Source organism: Marasmius oreades, chromosome 4 (assembly GCF_018924745.1).
Source record: "Marasmius oreades isolate 03SP1 chromosome 4, whole genome shotgun sequence".
In the NCBI taxonomy this organism is placed as follows: Eukaryota; Fungi; Basidiomycota; class Agaricomycetes; order Agaricales; family Marasmiaceae; genus Marasmius; species Marasmius oreades.
Window position 1 is genome coordinate 2,506,737 of NC_057326.1, and position 19,297 is coordinate 2,526,033.

The 19,297-nt window shown below is 46.9% G+C and overlaps 10 protein-coding genes across 10 annotated transcripts; 4 read left to right on the forward strand and 6 right to left on the reverse strand.

Annotated features, from left to right (window-relative positions):
* Positions 1–98: 98 nt before the first annotated feature.
* E1B28_007605 (uncharacterized protein) lies at positions 99–2,061 on the forward strand (the record flags this gene model as incomplete). The annotated part of the gene is made up of 6 exons (XM_043152359.1): positions 99–108; positions 170–220; positions 268–1,145; positions 1,197–1,274; positions 1,321–1,485; positions 1,534–2,061. The coding sequence occupies 6 exons, from the start codon at positions 99–101 to the stop codon at positions 2,059–2,061; spliced, it is 1,710 nt and encodes a 569-aa protein (XP_043010445.1).
* Positions 2,062–4,638: 2,577 nt separating this feature from the next.
* E1B28_007606 (uncharacterized protein) lies at positions 4,639–6,040 on the reverse strand (the record flags this gene model as incomplete). The annotated part of the gene is made up of 3 exons (XM_043152360.1): positions 4,639–5,503; positions 5,576–5,976; positions 6,029–6,040. 3 exons carry the CDS (start codon positions 6,038–6,040, stop codon positions 4,639–4,641), a joined length of 1,278 nt encoding a protein of 425 aa, XP_043010446.1.
* Positions 6,041–6,414: 374 nt separating this feature from the next.
* E1B28_007607 (uncharacterized protein) lies at positions 6,415–7,700 on the reverse strand (the record flags this gene model as incomplete). Its single annotated transcript, XM_043152361.1, has 5 exons — positions 6,415–6,601; positions 6,653–7,066; positions 7,121–7,236; positions 7,292–7,438; positions 7,494–7,700. The coding sequence occupies 5 exons, from the start codon at positions 7,698–7,700 to the stop codon at positions 6,415–6,417; spliced, it is 1,071 nt and encodes a 356-aa protein (XP_043010447.1).
* A 176-nt stretch (positions 7,701–7,876) lies between these two features.
* CRK1 (cyclin-dependent serine/threonine protein kinase) lies at positions 7,877–9,404 on the forward strand (the record flags this gene model as incomplete). The annotated part of the gene is made up of 7 exons (XM_043152362.1): positions 7,877–7,992; positions 8,049–8,098; positions 8,150–8,283; positions 8,345–8,643; positions 8,698–8,884; positions 8,948–9,097; positions 9,147–9,404. The coding sequence occupies exons 1-7, from the start codon at positions 7,949–7,951 to the stop codon at positions 9,402–9,404; spliced, it is 1,122 nt and encodes a 373-aa protein (XP_043010448.1). The 5' UTR covers positions 7,877–7,948.
* A 140-nt stretch (positions 9,405–9,544) lies between these two features.
* Positions 9,545–11,195, reverse strand: E1B28_007609 (uncharacterized protein; the record flags this gene model as incomplete). Its single annotated transcript, XM_043152363.1, has 9 exons — positions 9,545–9,598; positions 9,658–9,769; positions 9,834–10,180; positions 10,242–10,263; positions 10,341–10,401; positions 10,463–10,729; positions 10,779–10,800; positions 10,853–11,077; positions 11,133–11,195. 9 exons carry the CDS (start codon positions 11,193–11,195, stop codon positions 9,545–9,547), a joined length of 1,173 nt encoding a protein of 390 aa, XP_043010449.1.
* A 58-nt stretch (positions 11,196–11,253) lies between these two features.
* E1B28_007610 (uncharacterized protein) lies at positions 11,254–11,998 on the forward strand (the record flags this gene model as incomplete). Its single annotated transcript, XM_043152364.1, has 1 exon — positions 11,254–11,998. The coding sequence occupies one exon, from the start codon at positions 11,254–11,256 to the stop codon at positions 11,899–11,901; it is 648 nt and encodes a 215-aa protein (XP_043010450.1). The 3' UTR covers positions 11,902–11,998.
* A 63-nt stretch (positions 11,999–12,061) lies between these two features.
* E1B28_007611 (uncharacterized protein) lies at positions 12,062–12,883 on the reverse strand (the record flags this gene model as incomplete). The annotated part of the gene is made up of 5 exons (XM_043152365.1): positions 12,062–12,115; positions 12,171–12,488; positions 12,561–12,605; positions 12,657–12,760; positions 12,820–12,883. The coding sequence occupies 5 exons, from the start codon at positions 12,881–12,883 to the stop codon at positions 12,062–12,064; spliced, it is 585 nt and encodes a 194-aa protein (XP_043010451.1).
* Positions 12,884–13,007: 124 nt separating this feature from the next.
* Positions 13,008–14,865, forward strand: E1B28_007612 (uncharacterized protein). Its single transcript, XM_043152366.1, has 6 exons — positions 13,008–13,163; positions 13,255–13,885; positions 13,952–13,992; positions 14,050–14,141; positions 14,210–14,284; positions 14,345–14,865. The coding sequence occupies exons 2-6, from the start codon at positions 13,745–13,747 to the stop codon at positions 14,833–14,835; spliced, it is 840 nt and encodes a 279-aa protein (XP_043010452.1). The 5' UTR covers positions 13,008–13,163; positions 13,255–13,744; the 3' UTR covers positions 14,836–14,865.
* An 88-nt stretch (positions 14,866–14,953) lies between these two features.
* Positions 14,954–17,249, reverse strand: E1B28_007613 (uncharacterized protein). The gene is made up of 9 exons (XM_043152367.1): positions 16,949–17,249; positions 16,460–16,885; positions 16,186–16,400; positions 15,899–16,114; positions 15,599–15,839; positions 15,461–15,542; positions 15,270–15,404; positions 15,109–15,212; positions 14,954–15,043 (listed from the first exon to the last, which is right to left on the reverse strand). Exons 2-8 carry the CDS (start codon positions 16,824–16,826, stop codon positions 15,146–15,148), a joined length of 1,323 nt encoding a protein of 440 aa, XP_043010453.1. The 5' UTR covers positions 16,827–16,885; positions 16,949–17,249; the 3' UTR covers positions 14,954–15,043; positions 15,109–15,145.
* A 59-nt stretch (positions 17,250–17,308) lies between these two features.
* On the reverse strand, positions 17,309–19,030 carry E1B28_007614 (uncharacterized protein). Its single transcript, XM_043152368.1, has 7 exons — positions 18,712–19,030; positions 18,618–18,648; positions 18,473–18,556; positions 18,311–18,419; positions 17,944–18,231; positions 17,655–17,890; positions 17,309–17,591 (listed from the first exon to the last, which is right to left on the reverse strand). Exons 1-7 carry the CDS (start codon positions 18,870–18,872, stop codon positions 17,466–17,468), a joined length of 1,035 nt encoding a protein of 344 aa, XP_043010454.1. The 5' UTR covers positions 18,873–19,030; the 3' UTR covers positions 17,309–17,465.
* Between the last annotated feature and the right edge of the window lie 267 nt (positions 19,031–19,297).

The following is a 19,297-nucleotide window of genomic DNA, read 5'->3' on the forward strand; positions in this document are numbered from 1 at the left end:
AATAAAAGAATACACTCAATTTTCTTTCTCTTCAATACACACTACATTCGCTATCTACACTCCTTCTACACCTCTCATTCTATCATAATACACCTCTAATGGGCAAAGGTAGTTCATTAGAGTCTCTCCGAATGTGTAATCACTCACATGTACTCGGATTCCCTTCTAGGGAAAAAAAAAAAGATAACACGCAAAAGCAACCCCCACTCCAACTCTTCCAGTGCGTAGCAGTCTCTGAATATCCAGCATATACTGACATGCTGATAGAATCAATAAAAATCAAGATACCAGCACAACAGAAGCCACCACTTATCAATATCAGTTCATCTCCACCTGCTGGTCCTGCCCCCAAATCTCCAGACATCTTCTCTGCCAAGTTCACTCCCAAGAAACCCTCCTCCATCATCACCAAGCCATCTGTCCTATGGTCTGACCACGAAGCCGACTACAATATTTCACCCATTGCATTTCATACACCAACCCGACAGTCCAGCAATAATTCCCCTGCTATCTGTGTCTCGTCACTGCCACCACTTCCAAAATTTCACAAGCGTATCCGTACTCTCATCAAAAATCTTCCCTCACCTAACCGAGATGGCCCAGTGGAAATCACTAGTGGAGATGAAGCATTGTCGCTGTCGGGCTCAGATGATTCACTCATAACCTCACCTCGAAAAATTCAAGTTCCCATGAAACGTTTGCGCGGCCGGCCACGTAAGGAGCAGCCGCAGCCCTCGGAGTCATTCTGTGTAAAGTTATATGTTGAGGTTCTCGGAGAAATGAAGATGGAGCAGACGAAGTCAAAGTGTGGTGCTCCTAAGATGGTTATGGAGGAATCTCAACTCTTTGGCCCTCGGAACTTGACAAACATGGATACCTATGAAGACTTTCTTGAGGCATGTGCTGACATGGTGCATAGTGATCCCAAGAATCTCGCCATTGCGTCAATGTCGTGGTCTTTCACCAAAGATGGAAAGTCAGTCAGGTCAAAAGGTCAGAAGACAGGTGCAGGATTACCAATCATGGACAATGCGGGCTTCAGTTCAATGATTGACGACATTCGGGCTCTCGTCGATGACAAAAAAGCGGTGTGCAAAGTCATGATTACTATGGGACGCCCACTCAGGCCAGGGAATAGCCTTCCAGTGTGTTCTTTTGTTCTTCTCCCCAGTTTGCTAACCTCAAGTGTGCTTTAGCCATGGGCAACAGACTATGTTGCTCCTGAACCTGCCGAGGCAACCATCTCAAACATGGATTCCCTAATTGGCAACTTTGTAAGCATTCCATCATTCGGCGAGTGCTGACTGACGATGATTCCAGCACAACCTTGATACCAGATTGAAGCCGATTGTTGACAAACTAAAAGAGATGTATCCCCATGGCAGCTGTACTCTGCATAGTGACCGACACTGCTTTCATTACCCCGCTCATGACTGGCATTTTGACTTAAACGACAACCGGCTCAAAGTATGGGCTCAAGCTATAGTAAGTTATGATGTTTATTACTGTTCAAGATCTGATTGCTTTATAAAGTTCCGTAACCAAACCAACTACCTTTTGCCCCCGCTAGGCAGCGTCTTTTTCAAGCAGAACCAGACAATTTGGGATCCAATGCCAGCCCCTCCAGCAGCTCCACCAACTATACCAGCAACTCCAGCACCAACGTTCACCAGTTATCATTCAGCCCCATATTCGGCAGTGCCACCCATGATGCCCCCATATCCAACTTACTTTCCTGGACCTTATCTAGGAACACCATACGGACCTGGTTTTCTTCAGCCACCGTCAACGCCTGCCACCAAGTCTATGAGATCATCCAGTCCCCCGATTCATAGTCCCGAAAAGAACAACAACCCAATCAATACTAATGACTGGTGTCGTGAAAGGGGACTTGGCGAGACAGGCATTGCAGCATATCTGGAGGTTCATGCTGGCTTCCGCATTGGTGATAAGCTTAGTTACGTTGACAATGGTGGCTGGGAGAAGGCTGGAATCAAGCCCGTACATTGGAAGAGGTTTCTTGACAAGTATAGACACTGGTCTCGAGAGAGACGTAACTAGTCATTGTTATATCTCGTATTAGTATCACCACTTTTAATGAACGTATCCACTATCTTTAAACCATCCCCATGCCTTCTCTGGAGTAACTGCAGTCATACAAGCCTCAATGAGGTCAATTTCGGGGAATTCACTGTCCTGTAGCTTCCAGAACTGTCGTCGGAGATAGCTTTTAACTGTAAAGCTGTCAACTGATTGTTTGCAGAAGAAGATTGGGAGCAGACCTGCACTGAAGCTCTCCTCAATTGGATTGAAGTCAGGAGAGTATGATGGTAAGAATAAAAGAATAGCGCCAAATGCTTCAACAGCCTCTCGAAGGGCTTTGCTCTTGTGAGTGTTGCAGTTGTCGAGGATGATGACGCTGAAGGGACCTGGATATGGTGTCATCTTGGGCAGCTATAAAGATACTTTAGTGATCGAGAGGTCCAGGAAAGAGTGATGCGACGTACCACTTCATTGACTACGAAATCATAGAATTCCTCGCCATCCACTGAGTCCTCAACAACCCGCAACGCAATGTATCCATCAAGACATAATGCTGGTAAAATACTATAGCGGTTTCCTCTGTCATAGTCCTGAACCTCCACAGCTCTCTTCCCACAAGGAGATCGGCCAAATTTCCGCCAAATCGTGCGCCCATCCTTGCTTGACTCGTCAAGAAACACCAACTGGTCTGCAGTAAATGTCCGGAGGACAAAATCCATCCATTCATTCCTCAGGCCTTCATCCCGCTGTGCACAAGTCCTTGCCATCACCTTCCTATCCAAAGAGAGGTCTTGAAGTGTGCGGCAGAGTGCTGAGAGTGAGATGGAGAGATCATGGTTAAGTCCCAGTGAGATGTCCGTGGGCAGTATCGGACATTATTGGACGTTATCGTTCCAATCCAGTGAACTTTAGAGTTTTTCTGAAAAATTCGGACACATGGTGACAATGACGTCGTAATGTGTCGTACCTTTCTTTTGAATCCGCATCCATCGCACAGAATTCTCCAGTCATGCCCGGGTGAGTAAAAAAACAATCTAACGCCCTTTCTAAGTACAGTGGGCAGCCGCCAAAAATTTGTCTAAGTTCAAACCATAGTCTGTGCGTGGGAATAGCAGGTCTTTCCAAACCCTTTGCCCTAACCAACGTGCCGCGCAACTCTTCCTCATACCACCACCTTCTTCCATTCGCTTCTTGTCTGTTTCCTTTCCCCTCTCTTAAGATCCCCTGGGATTCTTGGGAGAAGACTAGCAAGATGGTAACTGGGAACTATGAACAAGGTGAATGTTCTTTGATAGAAACAAAACCATGTGTCTTCGACTCTCAAGATGCGCCGCTTCATGCTAACAACTTCTGTAGATTTCGGGATAGTTGGCTGCGCAGATAGGTATGAATTTCTTCGTTCAGCTGTGGTGCATAAGTTTAGCAGTTGAAGCATATAAGGCGAGGATATTCCAGAGTCAGCGGCTGTTTGTTATCCTGGTGAGTGATCATTTTCTTTTTTGTTGGTGGGTTGCCCAGCGCTGACTTGTTTGTCGTCTACTCCACAACAGATGGATGTTTTGATGCCGTTCTTCATGCGCCTACTTGTGTGTCCACACGCTCCTTATGGCTTCGCCGATCCAACCCTTCCCTTGCATGGGCTCCCTCCCTGTGTTCCCTGTTCCTCTATTCTCCATTCCGTCTCCCTAATCTATGCATTCCCACCTATCTGTCTATTTTCGCCCTACTCTGTACGCTGTTGTCGTGGTTGATGGAATAGACTGGGGATGGCAAAACGGAGATGATGCAGAGCAGGGTTCCAATCAAATCGTATAAATCTGTTTTGTTTATGATAGCATCTGATAATTCAGACAACATTAGAAAAAATTGAAAAAATCGTGAATTTATGGGTGAAAAATTAGTACAGAAAGCCGAGTCCGATACTGTCGTACAACGTCTGATAAGGTCGGATAGGGTCCTTAACCAGACCAACATTCAGGTTTTTTCCGACTTCAGTGAACCGTATCAGACATTATCGGGACAAGCACTCGAAGTCAAAGACCGCCCGATAATGTCCGATAATGTCCGGGGAAACCTCATTGGGGTTAAGTGCCAACCAGCTGACCATTTCATCGAGGTAAATGCTTGGAAACTCTGAAATAAGTTGGCTCATTTCATCGGCAACAGCTGGGGGAATGATTCTCGGGCGACCGGTAGTGACGATGGGGGGTTGAACGTGGCCATGAGTGTTGTATTTGCGTTGCCAGCGGTAAATGCTTGCACGGTCCACTCCGAGCACCAATGCAACGTCTTCGAGTTGCCAACTTTCTCTGAGCAATTCCAGTGCTCGCTGCTTGATGCCTGGGTCAATATGTCGATAAACCATATAGAGATATGGTGGCAGAGCTGCAGACAAGTTGAAAACAAATTAAGTGTATTCTTTTATTTTTCGTGTATTTACATGTCACTTTTCCCGCGCGTCGCAACCATTTCACAAACCGCTGTAATGTAAATGTTGGATTGTGCATTAGAATACAGATTGCGAAACGAGATCGGCCCTGCAGTCAAGGGCAAACATGACACTATCCGGAGAGACAATGTCCTGTGAATTGAATATTAATCCTTCCCATTTTCTGATACCCTGGATGCGATAAACCTTTCCAATTTCTTCCTCAAAAGATGATCAGGCTTAACCCCAACCTTCTTCAACACCGACGCGAGTTCCACCGCGCACCGGCACTTTTCTTCCTCGTCATCACCCTCCGATTCCAGTAGTTCTTTAACGGCGCGTGCTAGCCGACCTTTGGGGCCAGGAGGTCCAAATCCATTGGAATGAGAGGACGAACCGCCGCCATTAATCCCGCCGCCTCCTCCTCCTCCAGCACCTTTCTTATTTTTCCCCTTCTTGCCTTTCATCTTTGGAACAGCTAACAGAGGCTCTATGAACTCCGTTCTGAACCTTCGATGAGCAAGAGAGGAGATATGTACAATCCTATCCACCGGACTCGCCGCTTCTGCACAAGCTTCCGCCTCGGCCAGCGTCACCAGTCCTTCGCCCTTTGCACCTTCGGTATACCCCCATTTACCCAGCTCTACAATCCTCTTTTCCTTGATCTTCCTCGCAATTTCTTCTCTGGTATCGTTTGCCTTGACATTTTTGGCGACATGCTCAAATACATCTCCGATCGAGAGCCAACCGCGGTCTTCATCCACTGCTCTCTTTACATAGTGTCGATTGACATAATTGAGTAGTCTATTGGCGGATTGGGCGCCGGCAGAGTATCGGTTAAAACATGGAATAATGTAATGGATTAAATCGGAATCTTGAGGGGCACTAAGGAGGAGTTCGCGAGTGGTATCGGCGAAATATTTATCGAGTTGGTCATAGAGGTCTGCGGACGTTGTCGATGTGATTTCACTTGAAGGAGAAGAGGGTTTTCGCGAAGGGGGTATGTTATGTGTTACTGCCTGAGAAGTGATACTAATTAGACGAGGATGAGTGGCCATCTCAACGAAAACAAGCAAAACAAGACTCGGAACAAGATTCACGTACTAGTTATAACACGCTGAATGAACACCTGCATAGAATTCCATGTCGATAGCCGGTGCACGAGAAGGAGTATTTGTAGGACTCTTGACGATATGATCTAGAGCTGGAGTCAAGTACGCCCAAAGAGAGGACAACGATGCCGCAGGATTTGCGCTTCCTGTTGCTGGATTGGGCAAAGGCGGGACTATCGGGGTATTGGGTTGGGATGAGGACTCGATTTCCTTTCCCTTCCCCTTCAAGGTCGAGGACATCCTAAGTGGAAAAAACAAAGCGTTGATTACGTAATTCCGAGCATCGTATATAACGGTACAGAATTGAGTGTATTTTGGATAGACTAATCGTAAACCCAAATCTACGATGACAATGCTTTTGATGTACACACCGGCTTGTGGGCCTTCCAGTGCCTTGAGAAGAGAGATTTATCAGCTGGTCTGACCCGCGACCGAGTGTACTCACTTGTTCTGACATTCAGGCCCACAATACCGCACTGCCTTGCAACCAGAACATTTTTGGAACGAACCAGGTTCCTGAGGCTGCAGAACCAAATACGAGGACCGACATGTAGGATTGAAACACCCAAACTCAATTCCGGGTGGCAGAGATTTTGGTTCTAATTCGAACGCCGCAGTGAGGGCTTGTAGGGCCGTGATACTCTCCAAAGAACCCTGAGTCGGGAATCGCTTAGATATTCGCGTGTAAAATCCCGAGAGCTGAGCCTTATGGTGGTCCGTGAACTTAAGTTGTAGGCGCCGTCCTGCATTACTGCAAAAGAACTCGATGTTGTCCCACAGGAAATCGAGGCAGGCTGGTAGATAAAAGTAAGAAAGTTGAAGTAATCTATGTCAATCAATCCCTGCACCTTTATTCCTCATGTTGAAAGCGGTCATTGCGGAGATAATGATAACCTCGATCATGACGTTTGGGTGCACGAGTTTGGCAGCTAATGATTGGAACATCGACAAGTTCGAAGGTATTGAGGTTTGATAAAGGTTTTCAATGAATTGGGCTCCTCGACGTTTCCGACACCCACTAGAGGGGGTCAGTACGTCCGTGAACCGCCGTGAACGAAATACAGCTCACTGTAGTGTAAGTACAGTCAACGCGATTGTCTCATGCGCTTCCGTTGACTTTTGACCACCCTCGAGAAGATTTCTAAAGGCTGTATGGACGGCATACACGAAAAGTTTGAAGACGTATGGGCGGATGTGACCGATTATTTCCGGGCTCATGTAGTATAGGACATGGGCAGTATCTGCAACCATAAGGGGTTTAGGGTTGGGCGCCAAAGCAATAATAAGGCGGTTCTCAAAAGCCTGAACGTCGACGTCTGAGAATAACTGAGGGACAACTTTCGACCACATCTTTTCCAAGTCAAGCACTTTCCTGACGGACTCTGAGAACTCGCAGTCGGGGTGTTGACGTTCCTCCGTTTCAACAGAAACTAGGTATAGCCAGTAGTAGAGATCGATAGCATTGGAGCTTATAGAGACGTATCTGAGGAAACAATCAGATACTCATATGAAGAATAAACTAGAGGCATCCGCGTACTGGTCTCGTCTATCGATCAAACATGAATCGAGGATCGAGCTAATATAACCGCGAATGTAAATCCGAGAAGTTTGCGGCTTGCAAGAATGTATTTCTTTCTCTCCGGCAAAGAAGTTCTATTGGCGAGAATAAGGGCATCGTGGTGAGAGACCAGACTGAGATATTATTTACCATACGGGCATCCCAGAGCCGTTTAATACTTATAGGAGCATTATCAAAAAACTTGAGGCGAGCATTCCGATTGTCGGAATCATGGTAGGTCGACCGCGACTTTCGCATTGCTTCTAAGCAACGTCTGATGTCTGCGACTGCGCCCAGCTGTATTCCGTATGAGTTTAAAACCAGACTCGTACTGCGAGGAAGAAAACCATACCACAGTGTCAGAGTGAATAGATAGAGATTCGGCCACCAATTTGTCGAAGTCTTGAGAGTCCCGGAAAGCAACCCATTGGGAGTACTCGCCAATATCAAAACCGGTCGGCAGCGACGAACTGGAAGGAGCCCAGTCCTTATCCGCGGGCGTTGCTTGCCCAGCTATTGAGCGGAAGAAATCAATGGGTCCAGGAATTTGGACGTTCATGATTGGGAAATATTCACGGCGAAAAGAAAGAGGGGAAGATGCAAGACATGGTCTCCGGCAGAAGAACCCTTTATAGTGGCTGGAGTCTGAAGTCAAAGTATGGATGTACAAAAAAGGAAATGTCGTAGTCATTGTATTCATTTCGCTTAACTTGTGGTTGTGTACTTGATCCCTTTGTCCCACTTACTAGTCAATTGCTGATCCCTTTGTTTCTTTTGTCTTTTTCCTTTCCCCCCTTTGATGATGAAATGGACGCTGTAGAGCGCGAAAACTCCGACCGACAAAAACGTTGGTGAGTCAAATTCATTTCCTTCGTCATTCCATTCCATGATATATCGTCGTAAACAGGGTCAAGGAGCAAAAAGTTGGAGAGGGAACTTATGCTGTAGTCTACAGAGGTAAGTATCCTCCCCTGTATCCTTCGCGCCGCTATTTATCTGGTTTTCTAGGAAGAGAGTTCGCCACTGGTCGGAAGTGTGCAATAAAGAAAATCAAGGTTGGCCAATTCAAAGATGGGTTGGACATGTCCGCAATACGAGAGGTGAAATATTTAAGAGAATTGAAGCACCGGAATGTAATCGAGGTCAGTTGGCTCGCGGCCAAAGCTGCATCCAGGCGTCGTAAAATGTGAACGACTTTGACAGTTGTTAGACGTATTCTCCTCGAAAACGAACCTAAATCTTGTGCTCGAATTTCTCGATTCTGATCTCGAAATGATCATTAAGGACAGAACACTCGTATTCCTTCCTGCAGATATCAAAAGCTGGATGGCCATGACCTACCGGGGACTCGAGTTCTGTCACCGAAATTTCGTATTGCACAGGGACCTCAAACCCAACAATCTGCTTATTGCTGCGAATGGAGAACTGAAAATAGCTGATTTCGGTCTGGCGCGCGACTTCGCGGATCCTGGATTCAAGATGACTTGCCAGGTCATTACTCGGTAGATGACTAGATTCTTTTTTCGCCCCTTCTTTTCATGACTTCTTTCCTTCAGCTGGTATCGTCCACCAGAATTACTCTTCGGATCTCGGTACTACAGCTCTGCTGTAGACATTTGGTCTGTCGGTTGCATCTTCGCTGAACTCATGCTGCGAACACCATACCTCGCTGGTGAAAGTGACATGGACCAGCTCAAAACTATTTTCCGCGCGCTAGGAACACCTACCGAACAAGATTGGCCCGTATGCCTCGCCTGTCTTACAACGCTGACCCTCAAAAAAAACTTGACAAATTGTTTTTCATAGGGTCATACCAAGCTCCCAGATTATGTTCCAGTCGGCCAGTTCCCCAAAACACCGCTTCGAGATCTTTTCACAGCAGCTTCTGCGGATGCCCTGAATCTTCTCAGTCGATGCCTCGTGTACGAACCCAGGAAGCGAATATCTTCAATTGAGGTCTGTTCCTTTACATACTCGACGTTCTCTCAATGTTCACTGTCCAAAGGCACTCAACCATCCATACTTCACTGCCATGCCCTATCCCACCCATCCGTCTAAGCTACCTAAAATATCCAAACAACCATCCAGGCCATTAGACGAGGTGGATGGGAACGCAGATCCGGCTTCCACTGGGCCAGGTGTTAAAGCGGCTCCTCCAAAAGGGCGATTAAAGCGAAAGTTGACATCCCCGAATGATTCGGATTCCAAGGCCCGTTCGATTGCGCGCAAACTGGATTTCACCAAGCAAGTCAACAGTCCTTGAACCTCTGCTATTGCTACTTGATTAGATGCTTCCGATCGTTTAAATTGATTCGCATAGGAACACTGTCTGTCTTTACTTTAGTTCACAATCATGAAATTCCATATATTTGTAAACGGAACACTTCCACACTTCCACACAAGCTACACGACCTTCTCTACACCGGGAGGAAGCACGTATCCTCCCTGCCGTCGAACCTGCGAGTTCGAGTAGATGAGTAGAGTTCGGGTTGAGACGTAACATTCGTAGAACATACCTCATCAAATATTTCCATCTGAAGCAAACTTTTCGCGTGAGTCCAAACATTGCTCTCAATTTTTCCATCTCTGACACATCGAGCTACTTCATCAGCTTGGAAGTACCATCCACTTCGAAACAAAATGTCAATGTTTCACACCAGACTTCGAATCTCTTTCCATTCCAGACACTTACCCTCCTCTATACTCAAAAAATATTTTCTCTTCCTTGACCACTCGGTTCCTTCCCTGCTGATCCTTCTCCAGATACGTGACCTCAAAGCTCTTCGGACAAAAAATAGGTTCCCCCACTCGGATAATTCCCTTTTCATACCGGATCGTGACGCCATTTCCGCCAGCGCCGATAGGGTTGGCGTTTATACTACAGCTGAGAACTGCCTGAGCTGAGAGATTAGCTTGAGAAAAGTTGAGCGTAAAACTAGTGTTGGCATCTACGCCGGTTATGGGAGTTTTGAGGATGCTACCCGTGACGGAAGGCTTAGTTGAGTTATTGGAGGGATGCTCAAAGAGGGTTATGATCGCCTGTATACAAAGGTGACGTATAAGTGGAAATTAAAAGGCGGCTGGTATCTGAACTTCGTACCCAAATGAGGGGGTAAGGCCCACTGTAAAAACAAGAAAGAAAAAATTTGATAAGAGGTCCAAGTTCGCGAGAGAGAAAAACCAGAACGAGCAAACTGACAGATCAAGAATCGCCCCTCCACCCAGCTTGGGATCAAGTATACGATGGGTGGTTGGGATATCTATCAATAATTTCAGGACGCGTCTTTCAACGTTTCGCTTACGAGATCCTGAGTCACCTACTCCGAATATCAAAATCGCCCGACAGATCAGCATTCACCACAATTGGGTTACCAAGAACACCGCTCTCGGATATCTTCTTAAGCTCCAACGCTAACGGCTGGAAACGAGTCCACAAAGCTTCCATGAAAAACACGTTATTTTCTTTCGCTGCAGCGATGAGAGAACGTAGTTCGGCGGCATTGGATGTTACGGGTTTTTCGCACAAGATGTGTTTCTTGGCTTTGATTCCACAGAGTGCGTTCTCGTAGTGGTAGGTGTGGGGGGTACCTGAGGTTCACGTTGAATATCTCTTCTGTGTAAGATGAGGAGCGCTGACCGATGTAAATCGCGTCGACGTTCTGGGGCAAGTCAGTAAGGTTTAATTCATGCAAGCTCGGAATAGAAACATACACTATCAGCGTATACTTCGGCGTAAGTACCGTACCCCTTCACATCCTTGTCGCCTTCTAAGGCTCTTTCGATGAACGATTGTGCACTTTCAAGGCTACGCGAGCCAACGGCTGCGACTTTGTGAACAACATCGTGAACATCGCGGCTGAAAGTATCGCACTGATCAGTCCTCAGTCCACTTCCAGAATCGAGGAGAACGAACGTTTTAGGATCGACCACCATATCCTTTTTGGAAGACGTCAGTTCCGTCAGGTATACTCACTATAGTTTTCGACCATACCTTTGCGAAACATTCCGCAATCTTTCCAGTAGAAATAATTCCCCAGCGAATTGTGGTAGCCATTTACAGATTTGGCGTGCTTGAAGAAAATGGCGAATTGCAAAAAGAATAAGCAACTCCCATGGTCGGTTGCCATATGACGGTGACGGAGATTTGCGGCCCGTCGAGTCCATCGATGTTATCACTCGAGGCTCTAGTCGGACCTTCTAGCCCAGACTCACCTCTCTCAAGAACTCTTGCCATCCTGTTCGAACCCTCACCAATCCTATTCTGCATTTTAGAGCCTCAGTTACAAGCCTCTCTGACGACAGTAGCTCGAGGAATCACCTCCTATGCCGATTTAGTAGGGCTATCGATATCTCAGATCCAGTCTTGGGACAAGGATTTACAGGCCCTGTTTATCGCCGCGCATCCTCGTATCGGTGAAAACAAAAATCTATCGGCGTTGAGTGCGAACGAACAGGGTGCAACAGTTCCCACCTCCCTAGAGGTGCTCAACAGGTTGGCACATCTCAATGCATGCTACGAGAAGCGATATCCAGGTTTGAGGTATATCATTTTTGTGGATGGAAGAAGTAGAGCTGCCGTGGCGGAAGTGATGGAAGATCAACTGGGTTTTGCGCATTCATTATCACCCTCCGAGCCGGCAATTGGAGAAGTGCTATCTGTCGACATCGGAGGGGAGGAATGGACTTTGGAGTTAAACAGGGCAGTTCAAGATGTTGGGAGGATTGCAAAGAGTCGATTGATCAGTCTAGGATTGGAATGATATAGTTTCAGCCGAAGGTGATTTCCGACGTTCTACCTTGCAAATGTCCACTTCATTCAAATAACAGAAATACAGCGTACCCTAACATAGATTGTGATTGTTATTACATGGTTCGGTTCCCTAAATCCGACCAATGAAGCATTGAAATGTGTCGCTATCGTTATGAACGAACAGTGTTCGACCGAGGATTTGAAGTCAACCTCTCAGCTCTGCGCTATAATACCTGGTTATGAGACGCAAGGACTACACTTCAAATACGGCTGACACACCTTAAGTACGCTCAACCGTCTCCTCTCCCACTCCGGATCCAGCTGCCTTAATCCTTGCATCATGCTTTCGACTATTCTAGCATTAGCTTCTTCTTCTGATATCCTTGGGATTATCGGAAGCGGTCGAGCTTGAGAAGGGTGAAGAAAAGGCGATTTCTGCTCGTTCGCAATTCGCGCTTTGTGTGTTTGGTTATTGGACTGATACCGAGCTTGTTGCTGACGAGCCCACTCTGCCCTGTCTTTCGTCAATCTCTCGACCTCGTCTGGATGAGCTGGAGCCGATGTCGTGTGGGGTTGTGAAACTTGCGAATCATATGCCTTTTGGTGGTCAGAGCGCGTCCTCTTATTAACTGGCCATGAAACCACGAATATCGAAGAGATTTTCCGTACCTTTCTCCTGCCTGGATCATTGAGAACCTCAAAAGCTTCGCACACCTGGGACGCACGAATGAGTCAGTACAATTGGAGAGTTGAGCGTTGTCGCACCTGGTGAAACTTCTTCTCGGATGCTTGCTTGAGTTTTTCGGATGATTTTGGGTCTAATTTGTCTGGATGTGTCTCCAAAGCCTTGAGCCTGTACGCTTTCCGTACTGATTGAAGTGTGAGCGACGCGAAGATATTCAACGCGAAAAAATCAAGGAACGCTTACTTTGCTCTGGAGTAGCGGTGGGATCCAGCCCTAATATATCATATAGACTGGCGCTATCGGGCATAAATAACGGCTATTTGAAGGACCTGGAAGGCTAGTTTAGAGAATAATGGTAGCAGAAACTGTTCCGAAAACGGAAAACGAACTTCCAGCTAGAACACGTGATCGAATTTAGTTTGAATTGACAAGCCCTACGCCTACGCACTGCATCTCAAGTGTATTGCCGGCCTCTCCTGATAAAATTTGAGGCTTGCGGCCGCATTCGGCAGAATTGCTAGCTTGGACTCTTATTATGGACTCTTATTATGGCCTTTGTTCCGAAGAACGAAGAAGTATATCAAGATGTGAGCCCATCTAAATTCTTCCTTTTGTCCTCATGCCGTGCCAACCATAACCACTCACTGTCATTGGGCAATGGGGCGATCTCGCTGATAGCTAGTGTCGGGGCAGAGAATCTCCGATTTGCTGGCGTCAAGGGTGTGTGGGTGAGAAATCCCTGAACCGGATCCACGATCTTTACTGCCGCTCCTAAACGGGCTCCAAGGTGCAAACGAACGTAGTGGTAGGCCCTAAACAGTTTTCGCATGTTTCAATCCACTGCTCTGACATCCAGATCCCCGTCCTACGAGGTGGTTGACTGAAGCAGGTTTCAGTGACAAGTACTCAGCCCGGCCCGATTGGACCTTTCTCCAAGAATGATACGTTCGACCCATTCTTCACAGTTGATGTACATGATCCCAGAAGGTCAGCCCCTGACGTAGCCTGGGAAGCCGTCTGAGAGTGAATCGTTGCGTGTAATCGTTGATTCCACGAGCCGCTCGGACACGATCCACGAGATATCAAAGCTCAGGCGCTATTTTTTATATAAGTATCATCAAATATTTCGCCAACGACAGTTCTTCGCACCTGATTTCAGTCAATTGCCATGGCCAGCGTGTTGAACCTCGACGAGAGCTTTGATACAATTTCGAAGGAGGACCTCGACTTCATTAAAACACAGACTGGGATTTTGAACGACCAGGAGCTCAAAACCCATGTCATCTCTGTGGCAGAGAAGGCATACAAGGCGAGGCATATTATACCATGCCATGGTTTTGACGCGCGACTCCGCTGACCTCTGAAACTCCGTTAGGTTTTCCCGTTCGGTTGCATTACGAGGTTTTTGTTTTTGAAGTAGGTGCTTCAGGAAATCATATTTTAATCCCATGTAGGATTGATATATCGTTCAAGTGGCAGAATGTCTCATCACTTTGGATACAAACGAGCCCTGGAACTTTGCTCGGCACAGCCTGGCGCGATACTCATGGACATCGGGTGTTGCAGTGAGCCAGAGTTCTGAAATTTCGACTGGGGACAGGTAGAGCTGATTCCCTTCTCAATCGTGGAACAGTGGGTACGGACGTTCGGAAATTGGCTGCAGATGGTGTACCTTTTCAAAACATCATAGCGACTGACCTTAGGGCAGGTGAGGCTAAATCTCAATTAAAAGTTTTTACCTCGTCCTTACATCTGGAGCTTCTTGCAGAATACTGGGATCTGGGCCATGAACTTTTTAAGTCTTCGCCGACCTCGTTTCCTGTGCCTTTCGTCTCTGCGGACGTTCTCGGTCCCTCACTCATCTCCGATGTGGAGTCACTGCTCGCCGAGACGACGACTCCAGCATCGGAAGCGAACACACTGGACTATCATAGGAACATTTCTGTGATTCACCTCAGCTGTCTCTTTCATTTATTTGACGAGGAGACGCAACCAAGGCTCATTGAACGGCTTGTCGCCTTACTTTCATCCCGACCGGGTTCCATGATCTTCGGTCAAGAGGTTGGACTGGAACGTACCGGGAAGCTTCCCTTTCAGATACGGGAAAGGGATGTTTATTGTCATTCTCCGGAAAGCTGGAAAGCACTGTGGGAAGGTTTGTTCCCCGGGAAGGTTGAGGTAGAAGCCGTTCTTGAGTCTACTTCCCTACCTGAGGAGGGGCTTGGGTTGTGGCTGAATTGGTGTGTAATACGCAAGTAGGCGTCAAACTTTATGCACTGAAGACCGTACAAACGTAATTTGGGAATGATCCACTAAATTCCTTGGGAATTGCCGAGCATGGCACTAAGGTCCAGGATGCTTCCATGCGATATTCGTCTTCGAGCTTTTGAACTTGATATTTAGAACAGACGCCTTACAGGCGATCAATACTATATACCCCGCAAAGAACTGATCTGTCTGTGCCTAACTGCCCATATACGAGTTAGTCTTCAGTCTACAGGATGTAGTCGTAATGGCACTCGTTTTACTTACCTATGTATGCAACATATGATAACAAATAATATGGTCTTCAATACACATACGGTATGATCTTGTACGGAACAAGCTGCTTGTATTTCTCCCAGTCATCTCCATATCTACGCCCAGATATCAGCAACTCAGATAACCAAATCCATAATAAGATTACGACACACTTTTTCTGACACTTGGTTTCGTCTCTTATTTGCCGGTGCATCAAAAAGGGCGTAAAGAACAACGGATAGAAGTAGGTTATAGGAGTGGCGAATCCGGTGGGGAGAGACCATGCCCAGGCCATTAAAAGGTCACCTCTGTGCATGCAAGAGTCGACATCACCATATAAAACCTTGAAATCATTATAACTCACAGATAGTTTGGGTGTCGAGATACTCCCCACCATCCAGATGTCAAAAGCTTGGATCCCGTCACGGTGGCAAGGAATTTGAGGTCTTTTCGGATAAAAAAGGTTGAAGTCGACATGGTAGTAAAAAGAGGGGATACTTACTTTTTGGGTTCTTCCCATTCCTGAAATCGTTCTTCTCTCCATTCGCACTGCGGAAAATCCAATATCCCAAGAAATTCATGCCAAATATCAACGCAGCGGTATAGGTCCCAAGTCTAACCGGCGCGAACACCAGGTACCTGGTTGGAGTAGAGTACACGAATGGTACCCAGACCAAGTCGCCAACGGCGAGCATAAACCCAAAGCCCTCGGTAATGATGTCGATGGTAGTGAATAAGGCTGGCTGCAAAGAAAAAAAGACATGAGGGAATTGTAGTAATGATCTCTCACTTTCTCTCTTACCTCATTGTACAATGCATCCGCGATGTAAAATATCTGAAATCCAGCAGTAAGCCAGATGGAATCCGTGACTTTCGAAAACCCTCCCCGTCGTACGGCCTGCTCACAGATCATTGAAATATCCATGAGTGCCCAAAGAATCATTCCGGGACGGAGTTCATTGAACGACATGACATCGAAGGAACCGATGGACGGGTTGAGCTCGCGTCCGATGAAGAACTGTAAGTAGGAGAAAGTAATTGCTTCTTAGCGACGGGTAAAAAGCACCGTAAGCGCTTGCGGAAACATACATCGTATATGATATTCCCTGAATTTCCTCCCAATGCAAGTAGCTTTCCTGGTACGAAAGAAGCGGCATAAACGTATATGGCTTGCACGATGGACATCAAGAGGGCTGCGGTGAGGAGTCCGACCCATTTGTGGTAGAAAAACGTGAAGCACTCTGGACCAAATTTTACGATGGATCCAACCGACAGGGCGATTGCAAGCATGAATGTCGAGAGACCTAAGAGACCGAACGGATCATGTACGTGTGCACATAAAAGTGTCAAAATGAAGTCGTACCATTGATCTTGTACTCCTTCACATTTCCATCACGTAGAACCGTTCCCTTCACCCACTCTCCAGGCAAAATGATCCAACAGAGGACACAAAACCCGTACCAAACCAGATAAATCATCGTTGCTTCCGTGTCCCAGAGCCTCAACCACTGTGACCATGTCAATGATTCTTGGACACGAGTAAACGTAAGCTGAACTTTGGGCGGACACCCTCCTGTTTCTTCAGCGCAGCCAAAATAAAGCGAGTAGACAATGACGGGAACGAGAATAGTGACTGCAAGTGCTCCGAGGGGACCGTTGAAATCGTACTCCTCCGTTCGTGGATTCAGCTCTGAGTTTGTGCTGTGTTTTGAGATCACTGATTTCGCCATTTCGAGCGAGTGCAGGGAAGATCGTCGAGAAATTGATTGGGAAACATCCAGTGTGAGCACTTTTTAACCGTATACTCGTTTGAGTGAAAGACAATATCATGCCATTCGGAAAATCAAACCACCTTGATTTATTTGATGCTGGTACAACGAATGGAGGCCCTGATTCAATCCCTTTCCTCTAGCTGTGCTGAGAATCTATAGCATGAATATGTATTTTATTCAAGAGTAAATACTCATCTACTAGTATGCGAGGATGGATGGATGGATGTATCAGCGAAAAATCGACATGCCGTTTCCTTCAAATCGTCAAAACGACACTTCCTAAACTGCAGGTTCCTCTTGGGAATGCAGCGACTATACAGTCTCTGGCACTGTCAACGACGGTGGAGAAGTTTCTACATCGAGCAGCGTGGCATATTCCCTGAGGAAGAAAAGAGAAAAGAGGGCAGCGGTCTGCAGATTTTTATATCAAAAAAAAGATACTCCCACGACCTCGTGGCATGGGCGACTCTAGCCAGATTTATTATCTGCTAGTAATAACTACAATTACTTGATAAACATTTTGCGTCCGTTCAGCTAAATACTATGAAGAGGTGCCACATTCCATATCGTACACAGCGTGATTTTTCAGGGAGCGTATCATGCCCACCTTCCCAACAACGACATGATGCCCCAACCAAGCAGCATGCAACCTAACGCATAGGCCAACTTTTTGTTTGAAGCATTCATCATCTCCTTGTTAAATAAGAATTCATGGGCCAGGAGCTAGCAGTTCGACATCTCACTTCAGTACTCGCAGTCTCTCAGTGATACAAGAGAGAAACACACCTCAATTAAACCTGTATAAATCAAGATTCCTGCACTCAACGAATCCAAAGTGCCTGCTACAATCTTCGCAGTCGCAGTTTCCGGGCTATATGTCTTGCGGACCCCTAGTCCCACAGCAATACCTATAGGTGTCGTGAGGCCATACAAGATTGCTGCGAGGATGGGTACGTAGTTGTAGGAAGGAGGGAGATTTAGGAATGCGAGGCGTGTACCGATACCCAACCCCTCGAATGTTTCTTTGACAAAAAGCATTTAGAATTTGCGTGGCAGGGGGAACGGGAACACTTACGGTGGAAAACCAAGACAATGAAAAGAATTTTGAACTCTTCGTCGACCGCCAATGCTAATCCGATGAGTACGCTATGCAAAACGATGCCAAACTCAAGGATGGCTATTCCGATAATTTGAGTAAGGGGGTTGTCCGCGACAGAGTGGGGGGTCTGTGGCGAGGAAACCGGGGAGGGTGATTTCTCGAGGTCTGATGAGTGCTCGTTGGCCGATAAATCGATGCCGCGATTAGAGTCATCTTCGGGACCATGTGCAGCATGGGAACCACCTGCGTCATGGCCATGCGTGTCTGAACAAAGGGGGAAAACAGTCGGTACTGATCAAGGCAAAATACGGTCTATATTCATGACCCAAGACTGTAAACGAACCATATCGCATCCCCAGTTTTGATAGTTTCGCTGTACCCCAGCGGAACGCGATAACTTCGACGACGAAGAGAAGGAAAATGCTCAGCATACACAAGGCTAAGGCATATGGCTAGATACGCGTATGATCAGATGGGGGTATCAAAAAAAACTTCGAGTGCGCACATAATCCGACCATCCTTCCGCTAGACACGGCGACTCAAAAGCTTCGAGTGCGGGTGCGAGAAGGTGGATGAAGGCAGTTGCAATCTACAGCGCAAGCAATTATGAGCCTATGTCAAAATGGAAAGTTTACAAGGCTTGAACGTACGATGACCCCAGATCCAAAGTACTTTGCAAAACTGACGATGGTGAAACTCGTCAGCTAACACAATCAAGGACCAAGGGCAGAAGAGAAGACACACTCAAATAAAGCTCGAGGAACCTTCAAAAACTTTGATCTTCTGGCCAGAACTGGGAAAAGGGCGCCAAAGGAAGAGCCAGCACCGATGATGAAGATGGAGGCAATTCGGAGACCCATGAGCTGATGATCTTCAGCATCGACTGCACCACATCCTTCAGACATTTCAGGGGACCGACTGCTAAGGCTTAAGGAATGGCTAGGAGGAGTGTTCTGAGGGAGGAAGACGGTGAGCGGAAGGAGGCCAGTTATAAGCACCCGCCATCATCCACAAAACGCAAAAATCGATCAGTCCTGACTGGTGCGGTACTCTGCCTACGCCGCTAATCCTCCACGCTGTGATTGGCTAACGGACTCCTGCGAGTACCCTAACGGTTACCAAACGTCAAATGCCTCCGGACCCCGGTTGCAACAGTACCCAGCATTGCGACAAGTTTGTAGCTTGCCTCTTGCCTAAGGGCCGTGCTCGCAAAAAGACAACTGAGGGCCTCGAGACCACGAATGAGAAACTTGCAGATGAAGAAACACCGGATGCCCTGGCACAAGACTTTCGAAATACCCTCCGCCCAGTAACTTGTATTTCAGATGGT

Bases quoted from the DNA above. Each gene is read 5' to 3' on its own strand.
- E1B28_007612 (XM_043152366.1), top strand. From the start codon at position 13,745: ATGGCCAGCGTGTTGAACCTCGACGAGAGCTTTGATACAATTTCGAAG. The intron at 13,886-13,951 runs GCGAGGCATATT...AAACTCCGTTAG, and splicing joins TGGCAGAGAAGGCATACAAG to GTTTTCCCGTTCGGTTGCAT. The intron at 14,285-14,344 runs GTGAGGCTAAAT...AGCTTCTTGCAG, and splicing joins AGCGACTGACCTTAGGGCAG to AATACTGGGATCTGGGCCAT.
- E1B28_007613 (XM_043152367.1), bottom strand. From the start codon at position 16,826: ATGGCGAAATCAGTGATCTCAAAACACAGCACAAACTCAGAGCTGAAT. The intron at 16,401-16,459 runs GTACGACTTCAT...TCGGTCTCTTAG, and splicing joins GAAGGAGTACAAGATCAATG to GTCTCTCGACATTCATGCTT. The intron at 15,405-15,460 runs GTGAGTTATAAT...TTGCATGCACAG, and splicing joins TCTCGACACCCAAACTATCT to AGGTGACCTTTTAATGGCCT.
- E1B28_007614 (XM_043152368.1), bottom strand. From the start codon at position 18,872: ATGTCTGAAGGATGTGGTGCAGTCGATGCTGAAGATCATCAGCTCATG. The intron at 18,649-18,711 runs GTGTGTCTTCTC...CACCATCGTCAG, and splicing joins GTTCCTCGAGCTTTATTTGA to TTTTGCAAAGTACTTTGGAT. The intron at 18,557-18,617 runs GTACGTTCAAGC...CTTGCGCTGTAG, and splicing joins ACTTTGGATCTGGGGTCATC to ATTGCAACTGCCTTCATCCA.